This window comes from Pleurodeles waltl, chromosome 6 (genome assembly GCF_031143425.1).
Source record: "Pleurodeles waltl isolate 20211129_DDA chromosome 6, aPleWal1.hap1.20221129, whole genome shotgun sequence".
NCBI classification, from domain to species: domain Eukaryota; kingdom Metazoa; phylum Chordata; class Amphibia; order Caudata; family Salamandridae; genus Pleurodeles; species Pleurodeles waltl.
Genome location: NC_090445.1, coordinates 343,286,911 through 343,306,250, shown reverse-complemented (window position 1 = coordinate 343,306,250; position 19,340 = coordinate 343,286,911). Strand labels below are relative to the sequence as shown.

Here is a 19,340-nt window from a genome sequence, read left to right as displayed (position 1 = left end):
GCTTGTTGGTGGCCTCACTGGTCAATGACCCTCCTGCAATCGGGCTACCGACGTGGGATAGCTTGCAGGCAACTCCTAGGATCTTCTGCAGCTCCTGGACCCTGCACCTGGACTCTTTCCTCTACCAGCCTGCAGAAACTTCACCTTTAGGAAGGTGGGCATTGCCCCCTGCACCACCTTGGCACCTCCGAGGGTGCTGGACTCTGTCCCCTTCCTTTTCAGGTCTTCTACGTCCAGAATCCGTCCTTGGGTTCCTTCAGCCTGGTCCACAGCAGATGGACAACGGAGGCCTCCATTGTCTTCAGCAAGGATTTACGACATCCTTTCACCCCAATGCATTCGGGTCCCCTGGTGTAGGTACTCCTACCTTCTGGGTATCCTTGGGTGGGGACACTCTCCAACCTTCTTCCTGTCTTTGGGTTTCCTTGGGGTCCAATGGGAAGGGTCCCGAAACTCACAAATTCCAACCGCAACTTTCCTGTGTCAGTCTATCGGATGACTGGGTAGGTAACCACCAGGTCACTGGGGACACTTGCGATATTTACCTCTGGTGTTTTCGTTCTTCCCCAGCCCCTTGCCACTTCCCATAGAGCCCTGTACATTTCATGCTATTTCTGCTTGTTATTTGGTGTACATATTGTGTGTAGATATTTTTGCTAGTCTAGTAGTTAGTGCTGTAATAAACAATCCTTTTGTTTTGTAACACTTGTGTGGATCTTTCTTGTGTGGGAGTTACTGTCTGACTGCTGTGGTATTGCAAGTGCTTTATATTCCTACTGGATAAGCTTCAGCTGCTTGTCTCAGCTAACCCTAGAGAGCTTTTGCTATCACTTCAGGTTTCCTGGACTCAGTATAGGGTGCCACACCAAAGGTGTACACCATAAACTGAGCCAGCCTCCTTCAAATATGAGTTCCCCGGCTACATAATGGCTTCACTGAAAAAAAGGGATGTTTGGTATCAAACACCTCATTTTAATAAACCCTCACTGATTCCAGTGATGGATTTATTAATATATGTACCCAGAGATCACCGTAGAGGTGCTGCTAGAAAATCTAGCAACTGCTGGTTGGTTCACCGACTAGTTCTAGCCAGCCTGCCACCAACAGATGAGAATCTGACATCGCCCTCCCGCCCAGTACCCTCAAACCCTCCCAGCAACACCCCCCCCATCCGCCGCCCAGCAACACCACGCACCATCTGCCTGTCCCCCCCCCCCCCCCTCACTCCCCCCACTGCTCCCCCCAAGGGTGAGAGCTTTTGCTTTCTGGAGGTCAGAAACAAAGCATGCTCTGGCAGGGGTGTTAACACACCCTTCCCAACAGGATTACCCACAAAATCTGCATTCAAAAGCAGGAGGTTTCAGAGAAATCCACTGTCTTTGATATGCAGAACTGGCGCTCACCTCCGAGAAGGAAGCCACCCCACCTTCCCCCCTCAGGAAGTGGTCATCTAGGGGGTGTGGTGACCCCAAGGGTAAGTAGCCCATTGGCTACTATCCTTCACTCCCTTGAACACCCTCCTAAATTGAGCATGTAATGTAGGGGACCCCTGATACCAGGAATTAATATATTCACTGTACACAAAAGAAGTGGACAAGAAGCTTGCTGAACCCAAGAACCAAGGCGCCAACCATGCGAGCCTGTATGCTGCACCCGACCCTCGACGAACAACTGACCTGTCTGGCCGCTGGAACCTCCAAGAAAGCGAGAGAGCTGCCAGATCTTCACAAATCGCCAAGAAGATCTCCCTTCGAGCAGAGGAGCTGATTCCCTGCATCTGCAGGAAATCCAAGAAAGAACTACGGGGACCACCAAAACCCAATGCTGGACAGCACTACTGCACCTGAGCCGCCTAGCCCGAGCTGGAGTGGGCCAACGATGTCAGTGTGGTCTGCAGGTCTTCAGACATGAAGCCCACCTTGAGTTTGTCCACTGTGGACTTCACAACGGCATCTGCAGCCTGTTTCTGCAGACCCCACTCCAACCACTAGTGACCGGGAGACAAAGACCTGATGCCTCGGGACACCTCTGCACCCATCCACCCCAGAGTGAGGAGAAGAGAACCAAGGGTGTCTCCATGTCTCCCGGCCTGGTTTGGTCAGACTGGACAACCAGCCCACACCTACAGACTTCCTGTCAGCCCCCCCCCAGCAACCAAGAGTAACTCCAGCACCAGACCCAATGCCAGAAGCCACCACTGCACCGGAACCCCACAGCCCAACGGGAAGTGGACTAATGGTGTCCCCACGTGCCTGAGGACCTCAAGGGTTGAGCCGACCTGTGGGTTCCCGTGGACTGACCTTCCAGTCCCAGCAACTTCCCGACCAGATGATTTCCCATTGTAGTGAATAGGATACCTGGTGCCGTAACACACCTCTATACCCAGAGCCTCCAGAGTTGGCCTGTTGGTGTGGCCTTGGACCCTGCCCCATACTCACCTTAAGTCCAGGAGAACAGTCCTTTAGTCCCTGTGAAGTATCCGAATGCAGAACATGTTTTCCCCCCATAGGATAACATTACCACACCCAGAAATTGTACGGTCAACCTTTAAAAACTCAAAAAATCTCTACCTCGAAAATAACTCACCTGATTCCGGTGAATCTGTTATCAAAGTTTATATAAAAGTATATGTTATTTTTTATACACTGGTGTCAGATTTCTTTATTGAGCATGCATCTCACTTACTGTAGGAGTGTGTGCCTTACAAGAGAGCATTTGTGATGCCATTTGTGCCTCTGTGATACCTCTGGGGTTTGCCTGGACACTTTGTACATTGTACCTCATTTTCATCCACTATACAAAGAGCCAGCGCCCTACACAACCCAGACAGTTCTGAGATCAATACTGGACAGGACCGAAGTCAGGAGGGCTGCCCTGTTGCTCCTTGGACCCAGCAAAGAGGCTGCACCAAAGACTAGAGTGCACCTGCTGCACTTGAGGGACCGGCAAAAAGGACTGTGCCCACTCATGGAAAACAGTTCCACTTGTGCCAGGATGGAAGGGACTTGAAGGTCTAGTTGGCTAGCCTCCTGTTAAGCTAGAGGACCATCAAAAGCTAAGGAACCCTACACTCTTCCAAAGCTCAGCTACACTTGACTGCTGCTGGACGCGAAGTGCCTGCTGGGCAATAGAGTCCTGACCTTCCTGAGGAGACCCTAAGTGCATGGCACCAGTTGCCAACGTCTAAATGGACTCCAGTGTCCAGAAAACAACACATTTACTTACCTGTAAGCAATCGCTGAACCAGCCTAACCAGGAAAAAAGATGACCAATGGCGACTAGACAAGCACTGCTGCATTGTGTGAGATAGTCCGGAGTCCGGAGATGAAATGCAGAGCTTTCTTTAATAAAAAGCAGTCTTTGCTGATACAGACACAAAAAGGATTTCAAGAAAAGCAGGTAGAGACAAAAGAGAAGTAATGTTGCTATCATGATGAACAGTATAGTGTTTAGACAAAAGCGGCATTGGACCCAGGACTGAAGTGGCACACTTACCACCACACTTCTGAAACATGACAAGTTAAATATGCAAGGCAATTAAATAAAGGTTTCAGGTACTCACTGTGATGAAACCGAACCCCTTCGAGATCCCAGTTTCTGGTACCGTCATGAGCTGGATGTTTTCTATCTGCAGAAAAGGAGACAATTAGGCCCTAGAGACAGAGCACCATAAGGTTCAACAGACACTCACAGACCTCGAAAAATCATGAAAATGTCACTAGCCCTGCGGGTCAAGTAACTTGGATAATCTACTTGACCTAACTGTAATGTACTTGACCCGTAAACTGGTCTCAAATTTTGTGATCCTAGGCAAATATTTTAGTTTACAGAGTCACCTTTTTCTTCATTCTCACATATAAGTGCACCTTCAAATATGTGAGCTCAGCATTACTGCTGTACAAAAAAACATGTTTGATTAAATAGACTGAACGTTTGCTCATTATATAAAAATAATCTAGCTCACATATAAAGAACACGGGATCCATGACTTGCATCTTAGTTTACTAATGATGTGGAACGCTGTCATTTATAGACAGTAAATTTCCAAGAAATGTCCAAAATCCTTCTCACCAACTTGCAGCTTTACAGATACAACTAGATAGAGTATTAACAATAATCAGTGAAAACTGGGTTTCAGAAAACATACCTACCCGTTGCACATCACCAAGTAAAGTGTTCCTATTTGTTTTCATCCTATTAAAATGTTCTTTTCATCACAGTTACAAAAAATGAGTTTTATCAACTTCTAAAATGTATTTTGAAATGTTTGTACACTTAACTTAGTTATTTAAATGTTGTGTGTTAGGAAAAACCTGACACCCTACAACATTTCATTTCATACTCTTTGTACAACAGGTCAGACAGTTCACTTATAAAATCTTGACATTCTGCAGTCAGAAGGAAAATTAATTGTAAGAAGACAAACTGACATTTGAGCTCAGTCTCTGAACACAGTGCAATGTCACAAGATAAGAACAAGATTTAAAGACATCTTTATTGCTTCTTCACTTTTTGACTGAACAGAACACCTGTTTTGGACCTAAAATAGCTCGTACTGATAAAATATGACTAGCCATTGCGAGTGGGCAAGTAGATTTTCCAAGGCCTGCCTACGAGTTTGTAATCCAAACCAACACCATCACCATAAGTAAACTAGAAGCTACTATAACCCTTCTACCATATTTAAAAAGAACAGAAGAGGCATAATTAAAGGCTCAATCATTTGATTTTTTCATTAGGGCAAATAGGAATGAAAGCATTTTATTGTCCCATATTTATGCACGGCATAACAATTGATCTCTTTAGTTAATCAGCAACTGCAGAGCCACTCAGTGAGGCTAGAAGCAGAGATAACTAGGCCTTCGCCATGGAGGCTGGGGTCGTTTACCTCCCAGGGTCTGTCCTAATCCGACTCTGAAAATTTGGCCCATTACAACCACTTCTCTCTCAGTGGTAGCGACGGAGCAGTCGCAGCTTCTCAGTGCGCTAGTGAGGGAGTGCACAAGCTCAGAACTCAACAATCATCCAAAAGAGAAATGACTGATTACCTAATTAAACTACTGGGTTGGACAAAGAAAAGGAATGGTTTCTTACCTGTAACTCCAGTTCTCTCGTAGGGGTATTTCCATGATAGTCATCAGCACTGAATAGTTCCGCGCGCCTGCGGGGACCCCGGAGCACTGTTGTGTAGAATATTCTTAAGTGCAATCATCAGCTCCTTGACAAAAAAGGTCTGTGAAAAACACTTAAGAATAACAATGTGCAGCCTATGTGAACAGCTACACAAGCCAAAATTGTTAGAAGAAAAAACAGTTGTAGTGTAAATTTCACGTTTAAGCCTCTATTTATTCTATAAATACATAAATAAATAAATTCTCATATTTTATTTACACCTCTCATGAGAATAAAACAATGTACGGCAGTGTAGCCCATAGGCTGCCATTATACAGAATGAAAATAGAGCTGTGCCTTTAAGAAAGTAAAGTCTTCCTGTTTCCCATCATGCACAGCAAAAGGCAGTTGCCTCAGTTCTTTTTTGGAGGCTATTAACCTGACATGAAGAAAAACAAAACATTTGTTGGAGTACCAACCTCCATAATATTCATATTCTATGTCAACTCCACCGGGGAGGAGGGAGGGTTGCTTATGACTATCATGGAAATACCCCTACGAGAGAACTGGAGTTACAGGTAAGAAACCATTCCTTCTCTCGTAGGGGATTTCCATGTATAGTCATAAGCACTGAATAGAGTAGCAAGCCCATCCCCATAACCGCGGTGGAGTAGATATAAGAATACTTAGAAAAAACATGAATCATGCAAACAAATTCTTGAGCAAAGCCTGTCCAACCTGAGCATCTGCCCTAGCGTCTGTATCAAGGCAGTAATGCTTAGTAAAGGTATGGACCGACCTCCAAGTGGCAGCCTTGCATATTTCTGCCAAAGGGACATTTCTCATCAAGGCTACAGTAGCTGCTTTCCCTCTGGTAGAGTGGGCTTTTGGCCTACCACCAAGGGATTTGTTTGCTAACTGATAACATAACATTATACATGAAACAATCCACCTGGATAAAGATTGTTTAGATGTGCCCAAACCTGTTCTGATTGGGCCATAGTTAATAAAAAGCTGTTGTGATTTTCGTAAGCTTTTTGTCCTGTCCAAGTAAAATTTCAATACTCTCTTTACATCCAGAGAGTGCAGAGTTCTCTCAGCAGGAGTAGCTGGATTCTGAAAGAAAGTCGGTAATGAAATTGTTTGGTTCACATGGAAGTCGGAGACTACCTTAGGTAGAAATTTTGGATGAGTTCTCATTACCACTTTTGTAGAATGAAAAACCGTGTAGGGTTCCTGCGCGCAAAGGGCCTGGATTTCGCTGACCCTACGCGCTGAAGTGATTGCCACTAGAAAAGCAGCTTTCCATGTGAGATGCTGCAGCGATGCCTTGTGTATCGGCTCGAATGGCGTCAGCATCAGACCTGATAAGACAACGTTCAGTTCCCATGGAGGAGAAGGCTTTCTAATGGGAGGAAAAACCTTCTTTAAACCTTCTAGGAAATCCTTAATAATCGGCATCCGAAAAAAGGACGTTTGTGAAGGACTCTTTCTGTATGCCGTTATCGCCGCCAAGTGAACTTTTATTGACGACAGTTGTAAATCCGATTTTGCCAAACTTAACAGGTATGGCAGGATAGATTGTTCTCCACAGGAAACCGGGTCAATGTTGTTGTGTAAACACCAAATGCAGAATCTCTTCCACTTGCTTGCATAGGCTGATCGTGTGGAAGGGCGTTTTGCTTCCTTCAGAATTTCCATACAGTCCTGAGGTAGGTTCAAGTGTCCATATTGCACTAGCTCAGTAGCCATGCTGCCAAACTCAACGATGAGGGGTTGGGATGAGATATCTGCCCTCTGAACTTCGTGAGAAGGTCCGGACGATATGGTAGCCTGATGTGTGGTTTGAGTGACCGGTGAAGAAGGTCTGGGAACCACCACTGGCGTGGCCACTCCGGAGCAATTAGGATCATTTTGGTCTGAGCATTGGACAGCTTCTGGAGGACCGCCGGAATCAGGGGAAGCGGTGGAAAGGCGTAAAGAAATGCTCCTGACCAGCTTATCCACAGGGCATTCCCCAGTGTCCCTGGATGGTAATATCTGGAGGCGAAGTTTTGGCATTTTTTGTTTTCTGGGGTTGCGAATAGGTCTGTAGAGGGGGTACCCCAGAGTGCGAAAATGGAATGAACGACGTCGTCGTGTAGTACCCATTCGTGGTTCTCGTTCATTACCCGACTGAGGGCATCCGCTTGAACATTCTGGATGCCGGGCAGGTGAGTTGCCACTAGCGACAGGTTGCTGGCTAGAAGCCAATGCCAGATTGTCTGAGCCTCTCTGGATAAAATTCTGGACCTGGTGCCTCCTTGTTTGTTCACGTAGTACATAGTGGCCACGTTGTCTGTCTGAAGAAGGAGAGTTTCCGTTCTCAGAGAGGGAAGGAAGGCTTTGAGCGCAAGGTGGACTGCGCGAAGTTCCAGCAGGTTGATGTGATAGAGACTCTCTCTCTGTGACCACTCGCCTTGGACTCGAAGATGTTCCATGTGCGCCCCCCATCCGAGCAGTGACGCATCTGTTACGATGGTTTGAGATGGAGGCCGTTGTTGGAACGGAATCCCCACCAAGAGATTGCTGGGTAAGCACCACCACTTCAGGGATTGTAGGGTGTGAGGAGAAAGAAGGACTTTGTTCTCCCAATCGTCCCTCAGTTGACACCACTGATCCTCTAGATTTTCCTGCAATGGTCTCATATGGAGGCGAGCATTGGGAACCAGATGGATACAAGACGCCATCGAGCCCAGTAGAGAAGCTATTATTCTTGCAGTGGCTTGAGGTCTTTCCTGCAGTTGTTTGCATTTTTGGAGAATCGATAACCGTCGTTCCTCCGAAGGAAACACCTTTCCTAGCCTGGTATCTACAATGGCCCCTAAGTAATGCAACCTCTGAACAGGTGCTGCTGTAGATTTCAGAAGATTGACTTGAAGACCAAGTTTTTGTAGCAGTTGTAGAGTCCATTCGAAATGGTGCTGTGCCTCGAGACAGCTGGAGGCCTTTATGAGCCAATCGTCTAGATAGGGGTAGACGAATATTCGCTGTTTCCTCAAGTGGGCGGCTACTACCGCCATGCATTTGGAAAAAGTTCTTGGCGCTGATTTTAGGCCGAAAGGTAGAACTGCAAATTGGTAATGGCGTTTTCCGACGGTGAACCTTAGGAATTTTCGGTGTTTCTTGGTTACTGGGATATGAAAGTAAGCGTCGCAAAGATCTATCGCACATAGCCAGTCGCCCTGACGTAGATGTGGGTAAATTTGGTGTAAGGCTAACATCCTGAATTTTTCTTTGCGAATCCATTTGTTTGCTGTCCTCAGATCTAAGATGGGACGAAACTCTTGTTTGTCTTTTTTCGGTACAAGGAAATATCTCGAATAAATCCCCTTCCCTTGTTGGCTGATGGGAACGGGTTCTATGGCTCTTTTCTGCAATAGGATATTGACCTCTAACTGCAGAGCTTCGAGATGGTGGTTGGCTGTTTTGGGTGGAACAGATGGTGGAGAACTGGTGAATCTGAGAGCGTAACCATGTCTCACAATATTCAATACCCAGGCGTCTGTTGTGATGCGTTGCCACTCGTCCAGATGATTTGCGATACTTCCCCCTACCGGAGTGGGTAACGGAGGAGGGGGAAGCAAAGATTCAGGGCTTAGACGTGGGAGCTTGTCGAGGTGTCTGGGTCTGAGGTGTTGAACGACCCCTTGTCGACCTTCTGGAGAAGCCCCTCTGATGCTGCTGCTGTTGCTGAGGGCGTGAAGACATCCAATGTGGAGCCTGATACCTGTGGGTGAACAGTCTTCTTTGATATGGGCGGAATCCTTTTCGCTGTTCCTTAGGTCGCTCCATGCCTACCGCTTTCAGGGTATCCAGCTCCGACTTCATTCTGGCCATCTCATCATCGGCATGAGAGCCGAACAAAGTGGAGCCTGAGAAAGGCAGGTTCTGTATCCTCTGCTGTGCTTCGGGTTTAAGCGATGTAAGCCGCAGCCATGCATGTCTCCTGAGCGCTATACCATGAGCATAGTTATGTGCGGATAGTGTTGAAGAATCCGCCGCAGCACTTATAATCTGGTTAGAAACCATAGCTCCCTCGCTCACGACCTCTAGGAAATCTTCCCTTTTGTCCCTAGGGAGATGCTCCGCGAACTGCAGTATAGAGTCCCAGAGGGATCGATCATATCTCCCTAATAAAGCAGTGGCACTGGCTGCTTTCATGGTGATGGATGCCGTCGAGCATACTTTTCTTCCTGCAGCATCGATCTTTCTGCTCTCTTTGTCTGGGGGAGCAGAGGAAGACGGTGACGTCGAATGCGATTTCTTCGCTGCCACTATAACTACCGAGTCTGGTACTGGGTCCGACCTCAAGAATAGAGGATCTTGCTCTGGTGGACGGTACTTTTTAATGAGTCTGGAAGGAGCAGACTTTGTTGTAGCCGGCGTGAGAAAAATGTCCATTGCTGGCTCAATAAGACCCGGAACCAGTGGAAGTAAAGGTCGTGAAGATGTCCTTTGATGCAAGGTCTCAAAGATCACTGATGTCGATGGGGCCGGAGCTGCTAGCGGGATATTCAGCTTGGTTGCCCCTCTTACTAAGACCTCCTGAAATGTGTTGACATCATCTATGGGAGACACTCTTGGGGACGGGGAGTCCGATAAGGTTGGAGAGTAGTCTCGTGTGGACGATGAAGAATGTCCATGATGTGATTCCTGACGACGGTGCCTAGAGGTAGATGTACGCCTCGAGGAATAACCAGAACGCCCTGCAGATCGCGTTGGAGTCCTCGGAACAGGTTCTGGAGGAGGCGCCGGAAGAGGAGCCGTAGGTGTTACCGGCGTCTGTGGTAACGGCGACTGCCTTTGCGAGAGCTGTGGCGATGCTGGAAGTAGGATAAGCGAGGCAGAGGATTCCGAGGTTGTATAAACCCTTCTAGGCCTCTTAGATGGTCTTCTCGACGTCGAAGCACTCCTCGACGTCGAACTGCGGTGACGGCGAGTGCCTCTAGACGTCGACTCGTCTCGCCGCTGAGAACCTCTCGACGACGAACCTCGACGTCGGTGCAGTGACGGTGAACGCCTCCGACGGCGAACACTCTCTCTGGACGGCGATCTCCCTCGCTGTGTCGACGGCGAGCCCGACTCGGATCTCCTTGACGTTGACTGTGTTCGCCGTGTCGACGGCGACCCAGATCCTCTCGACGTCGGGTGTCTTCGCCGCCTCGACGGCGAAATAGCTGTCGACGGCGAACGATGCCTTTTTCTCGCCGGCGAAGCACTCCTCGACGGCGAACATGTTGGCGCCGTTCCCTGCTTCGATGTCGACGCTCTCGACGTCGTCGGAGATCTATGTCGTTTTTCAGCAGGTCTGGAAGGAGTCATGGAGGAAACAGGTTGAGCCCTGGTAGAAGTCTGACCTTCTCCTCGCTCTGTAGTGGAATGGCCACTTTTTTTCCTGTCCTCTCTCGCCTGAAGTCGGATCTTCTCTCTATCACGAAGGGTTCTTCTAGAGAAGGTTTTACAAATGTCACACGACTCCGGTTTGTGGCTGGATGGAAGACAAATTATACAGACCCTATGTGGATCTGTTTTAGCCTTCTTTCTTCCACAAGAAGGACATTTATCAAAAAGTGAAGGCATTTCTAACTAGAAAAAACCTCCAAATTCTGTCAGAATTTAACAGAAATCAGTAGAAAATGATCACTCAAAGGTAAAAACGTCGAGTGAAAATGAAATTCAGAAGATATTTCAATGAATTTCTGTCACAAAAGCTTTTGTGAGGTAGAGCTCAATGCTTCAGGGTCCTGTCAGCAGGAGCCGGAAAAAAGAACTGAGGCAACTGCCTTTTGCTGTGCATGATGGGAAACAGGAAGACTTTACTTTCTTAAAGGCACAGCTCTATTTTCATTCTGTATAATGGCAGCCTATGGGCTACACTGCCCTACATTGTTTTATTCTCATGAGAGGTGTAAATAAAATATGAGAATGTATTTATTTATGTATTTATAGAATAAATAGAGGTTTAAACGTGAAATTTACACTACAACTGTTTTTTCTTCTAACAATTTTGGCTTGTGTAGCTGTTCACATAGGCTGCACATTGTTATTCTTAAGTGTTTTTCACAGACCTTTTTTGTCAAGGAGCTGATGATTGCACTTAAGAATATACTACACAACAGTGCTCCGGGGTCCCCGCAGGCGCGCAGAACTATTCAGTGCTTATGACTATACATGGAAATCCCCTACGAGAGAAGTATTTTAATTCATACATAAAAGTTAATACTTCTCGCAACAGTACAAGTATAATTACTAATGTTAGGGCTGCTTGGTCTGCTTCTTGCTTGAATGTTCCTCCTTTGAAGATTACACAGAGTCAAAGGGTTCCCCTTAGAGGTAAGATAGTGGCAAAAGTAGATAATTCTAATGCTCTATTTTGTTGTAGTGTGGTCGAGCAGTAGGCTTATCAGAGGGTAGTGTTAAGCAATTGTTGTACACACACACAGGCAATAAATGAGGAACACACACACTCAAAGACTTACTCCAGGCTAATAGGTTTTTATATTGAAAAATATATTTTCTTAGTTTATTTTAAGAACCACAGGTTCAAGATTTACAATTAGTACTTTAAATGTAAGGTACTTCACTTAGATACCTTAGGAACTTTGAATGAAAGCAATATCACATACAGTCTTTGTAAAAATAAGCTATTTTCAAAGTGGACAGTGCAAAAATCAACAGTTCCTGGGGGAGGTAAGTAAAGGTTAGTTTTGAAGGTAAGTAAAACACTTACAAGTCTCAAGTTTGGGGCATAGGCAGCCCACCGTTGGGGGTTCAAGGTAACCCCAAAGTTACCACACCAGCAGCTCAGGGCCGTTCAGGTGCAGAGGTCAAAGAGGTGCCCAAAACACATAGGTGCCTATGGAAAACAGGGGTGCTCCAGTTCCAGTCTGCCAGCAGGTAAGTACTTGCGTCCTCGGGGGCAGACCAGGGGGGTTTTGTAGAGCACCGGAGGGGACACGAAAAGGTACACAAAGTACACCCTCAGCGGCACAGGGGCGGCCGGGTGCAGTGAGCAAACAGGCGTTGGGTTTTAGTTTGAAAACATTGGAGGGACACGGGGGTCACTCTAGCGTTGCAGGCAGGCACGGGGCTTCTCGGGACAGCCACCACCTGGGCTAGGCAGAGGGTCGCCTGGGGGTCACTCTTGCACTGAAGTTCGGTTCCTTCAGGTCCTGGGGGCTGCGGGTGCAGTGTTGGTTCCAGGGGTCGGGTCCCTTGTTACAGGCAGTCGCGGTCAGGGGGAGCCTCCGGATTCTCTCTGCAGGCGTCACTGTGGGGGCTCGGGGGGGGTCGTCTCTGGTTACTTACGGGCTCGCAGTAGCCGGGGAGTCCTCCCTGAGGTGTTGGATTTCTGCAGGTCGAGCCGGGGGCGTCGGGTGCAGAGTGTGAAGTCTCACACTTCGGGCGGGAAACGTGAAGTCTTTATAGTTGTTTCTTTGTTGCAAGGAAGTTGCAGGTTTTTGAACAGGGCCACTGTTCACTGGAGTTTCTTGGTCCTTGGGTGCAGGGCAGTCCTCTGAGGCTTCAGGGGTCGCTGGTCCCTGTTGGATGTGTCGCTGTGAAGCAGTGTGCATGTGCTGAGTGAGGGGTCCCTAGGGTGGCATAAGACATGCTGCAGCCCTTAGAGACCTTCCCTGGCAAAGAGTATGAAACCAGAGACGACCCCCCCCGAGCCCCCACAGCGACGCCTCCAGAGAGAATCCAGAGGCTCCCCCTGACCGCGACTGCCGGTAACCAGGGAGCCGATGCCTGGAACCAACACTGCACCCGCAGCCCCAGGACCTGAAGGAATCGAACTCCAGTGCAGGAGCGACCCCCAGACGACCCTCTGCCTACCCCAGATGGTAGCTACCCCGAGGAGCACCCCCTGTGCCTGCCTGCATCGTTGAAGAGACCCCCGGGTCTCCCCATTACTTCCAATCTAAAACCCGACGCCTGTTTGCACTCTGCACCCGGCAGCCCCTGTGCCGCTGAGGGTGTACTTTCTGTGCCTGCTTGTGTCCCCCCAGTTGCCCCACAAAACCCCCCTGGTCTGCCCCCAGAGGACACGGGTACTTACCTGCTGGCAGACTGGAACCGGGGCACCCCTGTTCCCCATAGGCGCCTATGTGTTTTGGGCACCTCTTTGACCTCTGCACCTGAACGGCCCTGAGCTGCAGGTGTGGTAACTTTGGGGTTGCCTTGAACTCCCAACGGTCGGCTACCTTGGACCTAACTTTGAGACTTGTAAGTGTTTTACTTACCTGCAAAACTAACTTTTACTTACCTCCCCCAGAAACTGTTGATTTTTCCACTGTGTCCACCTTTAAAATAGCTTATTGCCATTTTTACAAAGACTGTACATAATATTGTGATTATTCAAAGTTCCTAGAGTACCTAAGTGAAATACCTTCCATTTGAAGTATTACTTGTAAATCCTGAACCTGTGGTTCTTAAAATAAACTAAGAAAATATATTTTTCTATATAAAAACCTACTGGCCAGGAATTGTCTTTGAGTGTGTGTTCCTCATTTATTGCCTGTGTGTGTACAACAAATGCTTAACACTACCTTTGATAAGCCTACTGCTCGACCACACTACCACAAAATAATTCTAATGCTCTCTCTCTTTTTGCCACCATCTTACCTCTAAGGGGAACCCTTGAACTATGTGCACACTATTTCTTACTTTGAAATAGTATATACAGAGCCAACTTCCTACTTTGGTGGATCAGCGGTGGGGTCTCAGACTTGGCATTTGCTGGACTACTCAGCCAATACCTGATCACACGACTAAATTCCCAAAATTGTCATTAGAAACGGATTTTTGCAAATTGAGCTATTTTTCTAAATTTTTAAAAGTCCTGCTAGGGATATGTGTTAGACCCGGTTAGCATTTCTTTTAGAGTTTAAACGTTTTGTAAAAGTTTGGATTAAGTTCTAGAGATAGTTTTAGGTTCTTAAAAAGTATCCCAACTTTTAGAGAAATAATGTCTAGTACAGATGGGATGGTGGTGGAACTCAACCTCACCCCCTACCTGCATCTTAGGATGTCAGAGTTAAGGACTCTCTGTAAAATAAAAAGGATAAAAACTGGATCAAACCCTACCAAAGTACAGCTCCAGGAGCTTTTGGCAGAGTTTGCTAGAGACCACCCCTCTGAAGACAACCTTACAGAGGGGGAAGCTAGTGGCCAGGAGGATAATCTGGCCCCCCACCCCTCCTGTCCTAGTTAGGGAGACCAGGGTTGCTCAAACCCTGACTCCAAAAGTGATAGAGATGCTGCTTCTCCCACAGGGGACTCCAGCAACTATGGAAGCATTGAGGGAAGCCTCAATGAAGATGACCTAGTGCTAGCCAGGATGGCCAAAAGATTGGCTTTGGAGAGACAGCTCCTAGCCATAGAAAGGGAAAGACAAGAGATGGGCCTAGGACCCATCAATGGTGGCAGCAACATAAATAGGGTCAGAGATTCTCCTGACATGTTGAAAATCCCCAAAGGGATTGTAACTAAATATGAAGATGGTGATGGTATCACCAAATGGTTCAAAGCTTTTGAGAGGGCTTGTGCAACCAGAAAAGTAAACAGATCTCACTGGTATGCTCTCCTTTTGGAAATGTTCACTGGAAAGTGTAGGGATAGACTCCTCACACTCTCTGGAAAAGATGCAGAATCCTATGACCTCATGAAGGCTACCCTGATTGAAGGCTTTGGATTCTTAACTGAGGAGTACAGGATTAGGTTCAGGGGGGCTCAAAAATCCTCGAGCCAGACCTGGGTTGATTTTGTTGACTTCTCAGTCAAAACACTGGATGGTTGGATTAATGGCAGTGGTGCAAATGATTATGAAGAGCTGTATAATTTATTTATGAAGGAACACCTTTTAAGTAATTGTTTCAATGATAAACTCCATCAGCATCTGGTTGACCTAGGTACAATTTCTCCCCAAGAATTGGGAAAGAAGGCAGACCACTGGGTGAAGGCTAGTGTAAGGAAATGCCTCCTTGGCATGGTTGCCCCCTGACTTTTTGCCTTTGCTGATGCTATGTTTACAATTGAAAGTGTGCTGAGGCCTGCTAACCAGGCCCCAGCACCAGTGTTCTTTCCCTAACCTGTACTTTTGTATCCACAATTGGCAGACCCTGGCATCCAGATAAGTCCCTTGTAACTGGTACTTCTAGTACCAAGGGCCCTGATGCCAAGGAAGGTCTCTAAGGGCTGCAGCATGTCTTATGCCACCCTGGAGACCTCTCACTCAGCACAGACACCCTGCTTGCCAGCTTGTGTGTGCTAGTGAGGACAAAACGAGTAAGTCGACATGGCACTCCCCTCAGGGTGCCATGCCAGCCTCTCACTGCCTATGCAGTATAGGTAAGACACCCCTCTAGCAGGCCTTACAGCCCTAAGGCAGGGTGCACTATACCATAGGTGAGGGTACCAGTGCATGAGCATGGTACCCCTACAGTGTCTAAACAAAACCTTAGACATTGTAAGTGCAGGGTAGCCATAAGAGTATATGGTCTGGGAGTTTGTCAAACACGAACTCCACAGCACCATAATGGCTACACTGAAAACTGGGAAGTTTGGTATCAAACTTCTCAGCACAATAAATGCACACTGATGCCAGTGTACATTTTATTGAAAAATACACCACAGAGGGCACCTTAGAGGTGCCCCCTGAAACTTAACCGACTATCTGTGTAGGCTGACTAGTTTTAGCAGCCTGCCACAAACCGAGACATGTTGCTGGCCCCATGGGGAGAGTGCCTTTGTCACTCTGAGGCCAGTAACAAAGCCTGCACTGGGTGGAGATGCTAACACCTCTCCCAGGCAGGAATTGTCACACCTGGCGGTGAGCCTCAAAGGCTCACCTCCTTTGTGCCAACCCAGCAGGACACTCCAGCTAGTGGAGTTGCCCGCCCCCTCCGGCCAGGCCCCACTTTTGGCGGCAAGGCCGGAGAAAATAATGAGAAAAACAAGGAGGAGTCACTGGCCAGTCAGGACAGCCCCTAAGGTGTCCTGAGCTGAGGTGACTCTAACTTTTAGAAATCCTCCATCTTGCAGATGGAGGATTCCCCCAATAGGGTTAGGATTGTGACCCCCTCCCCTTGGGAGGAGGCACAAAGAGGGTGTACCCACCCTCAGGGCTAGTAGCCATTGGCTACTAACCCCCCAGACCTAAACACGCCCTTAAATTTAGTATTTAAGGGCTACCCTGAACCCTAGAAAATTAGATTCCTGCAACTACAAGAAGAAGGACTGCCCAGCTGAAAACCCCTGCAGCGGAAGACCAGAAGACGACAACTGCCTTGGCCCCAGAAACTCACCGGCCTGTCTCCTGCCTTCCAAAGATCCTGCTCCAGCGACGCCTTCCGAAGGGACCAGCGACCTCGACATCCTCTGAGGACTGCCCCTGCTTCGAAAAGACAAGAAACTCCCGAGGACAGCGGACCTGCTCCAAGAAACGCTGCAACTTTGTTTCCAGCAGCTTTAAAGAACCCTGCAAGCTCCCCGCAAGAAGCGTGAGACTTGCAACACTGCACCCGGCGACCCCGACTCGGCTGGTGGCGATCCAACACCTCAGGAGGGACCCCAGGACTACTCTAAGACTGTGAGTACAAAAACCTGTCCCCCCTGAGCCCCCACAGCGCCGCCTGCAGAGGGAATCCCGAGGCTTCCCCTGACCGCGACTCTTTGAACCTAAAGTCCCGACGCCTGGGAGAGACCCTGCACCCGCAGCCCCCAGGACCTGAAGGACCGGACTTTCACTGGAGAAGTGACCCCCAGGAGTCCCTCTCCCTTGCCCAAGTGGAGGTTTCCCCGAGGAATCCCCCCCTTGCCTGCCTGCAGCGCTGAAGAGATCCCGAGATCTCTCATAGACTAACATTGCGAACCCGACGCTTGTTTCTACACTGCACCCGGCCGCCCCCGCGCCGCTGAGGGTGAAATTTCTGTGTGGATTTGTGTCCCCCCCGGTGCCCTACAAAACCCCCCTGGTCTGCCCTCCGAAGACGCGGGTACTTACCTGCAAGCAGACCGGAACCGGAGCACCCCCTTCTCTCCATTCTAGCCTATGCGTTTTGGGCACCACTTTGAACTCTGCACCTGACCGGCCCTGAGCTGCTGGTGTGGTGACTTTGGGGTTGCTCTGAACCCCCAACGGTGGGCTACCTTGGACCAAGAACTAAGCCCTGTAAGTGTCTTACTTACCTGGTTAACCTAACAAATACTTACCTCCCCTAGGAACTGTGAAAATTGCACTAAGTGTCCACTTTTAAAACAGCTATTTGTGAATAACTTGAAAAGTATACATGCAATTTTGATGATTTGAAGTTCCTAAAGTACTTACCTGCAATACCTTTCGAATGAGATATTACATGTAGAATTTGAACCTGTGGTTCTTAAAATAAACTAAGAAAATATATTTTTCTATATAAAAACCTATTGGCTGGATTTGTCTCTGAGTGTGTGTACCTCATTTATTGTCTATGTGTATCTACAACAAATGCTTAACACTACTCCTTGGATAAGCCTATTGCTCGACCACACTACCACAAAATAGAGCATTAGTATTATCTATTTTTACCACTATTTTACCTCTAAGGGGAACCCTTGGACTCTGTGCATGCTATTCCTTACTTTGAAATAGCACATACAGAGCCAACTTCCTACATTGGTGGATCAGCGGTGGGGTACAAGACTTTGCATTTGCTGGACTACTCAGCCAATACCTGATCACACGACAAATTCCAAAAATTGTCATTAGAAATTGATTTTTACAATTTGAAATTTTTCTAAATTCTTAAAAGTCCTGCTAGGGCCTTGTGTTAGTCCCTGTTTAGCATTTCCTTTTAGAGTTTAAAAGTTTTGTGAAAGTTTGAATTAGATTCTAGAACTAGTTTTAGATTCTTAAAAAGTATTCCAACTTTTAGAAGCATAATGTCTAGTACAGATGTGAATGTGGTGGAACTCGACACCACACCTTACCTCCATCTTAAGATGAGGGAGCTAAGGTCACTCTGTAAAATAAAGAAAATAACAATGGGCCCCAGACCTTCCAAACTACAGCTCCAGGAGCTGTTGGCAGAGTTTAAAAAGGCCAACCCCTCTGAGGATGGCAACACAGAGGATGAAGATAGTGACTTGGAGGAAAATTCCCCCCTACCAGTCCTAACTAGGGAGAACAGGGCCTCTCAAGCCCTGTCTCCAAACATAATAGTCAGAGATGCTGGTTCCCTCACAGGAGGGACCAACCTCTCTGAAATCACTGAGGATAACTCCAGTGAAGAGGACATCCAGCTAGCCAGGATGGCCAAAAGATTGGCTTTGGAAAGACAGATCCTAGCCATAGAAAGGGAAAGACAAGAGATGGGCCTAGGACCCATCAATGGTGGCAGCAACATAAATAGGGTCAGAGATTCTCCTGACATGTTGAAAATCCCCAAAGGGATTGTAACAAAATATGAAGATGGTGATGACATCACCAAATGGTTCACAGCTTTTGAGAGGGCTTGTGTAACCAGAAAAGTGAACAAATCTCACTGGGGTGCTCTCCTTTGGGAAATGTTCACAGGAAAGTGTAGGGATAGACTCCTCACACTCTCTGGAAAAGATGCAGAATCTTATGACCTCATGAAGGGTACCCTGATTGAGGGCTTTGGATTCTCCACTGAGGAGTATAGGATTAGATTCAGGGGGGCTCAAAAATCCTCGAGCCAGACCTGGGTTGATTACGTTGACTACTCAGTGAAAACACTGGACGGTTGGGTAACTGGAAATGAAGTGCATGACTATGTTGGGCTTTATAATTTGTTTATGAAAGAACACATTTTATGTAACTGCTTCAATGAAAAGTTGCATCAGTATCTGGTAGACCTAGGTCCAATTTCTCCCCAAGAATTGGGAAAGAAGGCAGACCACTGGGTCAAGACTAGGGTAACCAAAACTTCCACTGGGGGTGACCAAAAGAAAGGGGTTACAAAGCCTCCCCAGGAGAAAGTGGGTGACACTAGAAACAAAGAAAAAGAGTCCCCTGTAGGCCCCCAAAAACCAGACCAGGTGGGTGGGCCCAGAGACAAAACCCAAAACAAAGGTGGGTACCAGGGTAAGAGCTGGGATGCCACTAAGGCATGGTGCCATAACTGTAAACAGACAGGGCACCACACCAAGGACACTTCTTGTCCCAAAAACAAACCCCCTAGCAAAAT

At 47.6% G+C, this 19,340-nt stretch overlaps 1 protein-coding gene across 2 annotated transcripts in view; it reads right to left on the bottom strand.

Moving 5' to 3' along the window:
• Positions 1–19,340, bottom strand: part of RBM23 (RNA binding motif protein 23) — a 454,647-nt gene that overhangs the window by 160,758 nt on the left and 274,549 nt on the right. For both annotated transcript variants that reach the window (XM_069238236.1, XM_069238237.1), the window contains exon 10: positions 3,563–3,628. In XM_069238236.1, the coding sequence (XP_069094337.1) occupies positions 3,563–3,628 (66 nt within the window). The remainder of the gene's footprint in view (positions 1–3,562; positions 3,629–19,340) is intronic.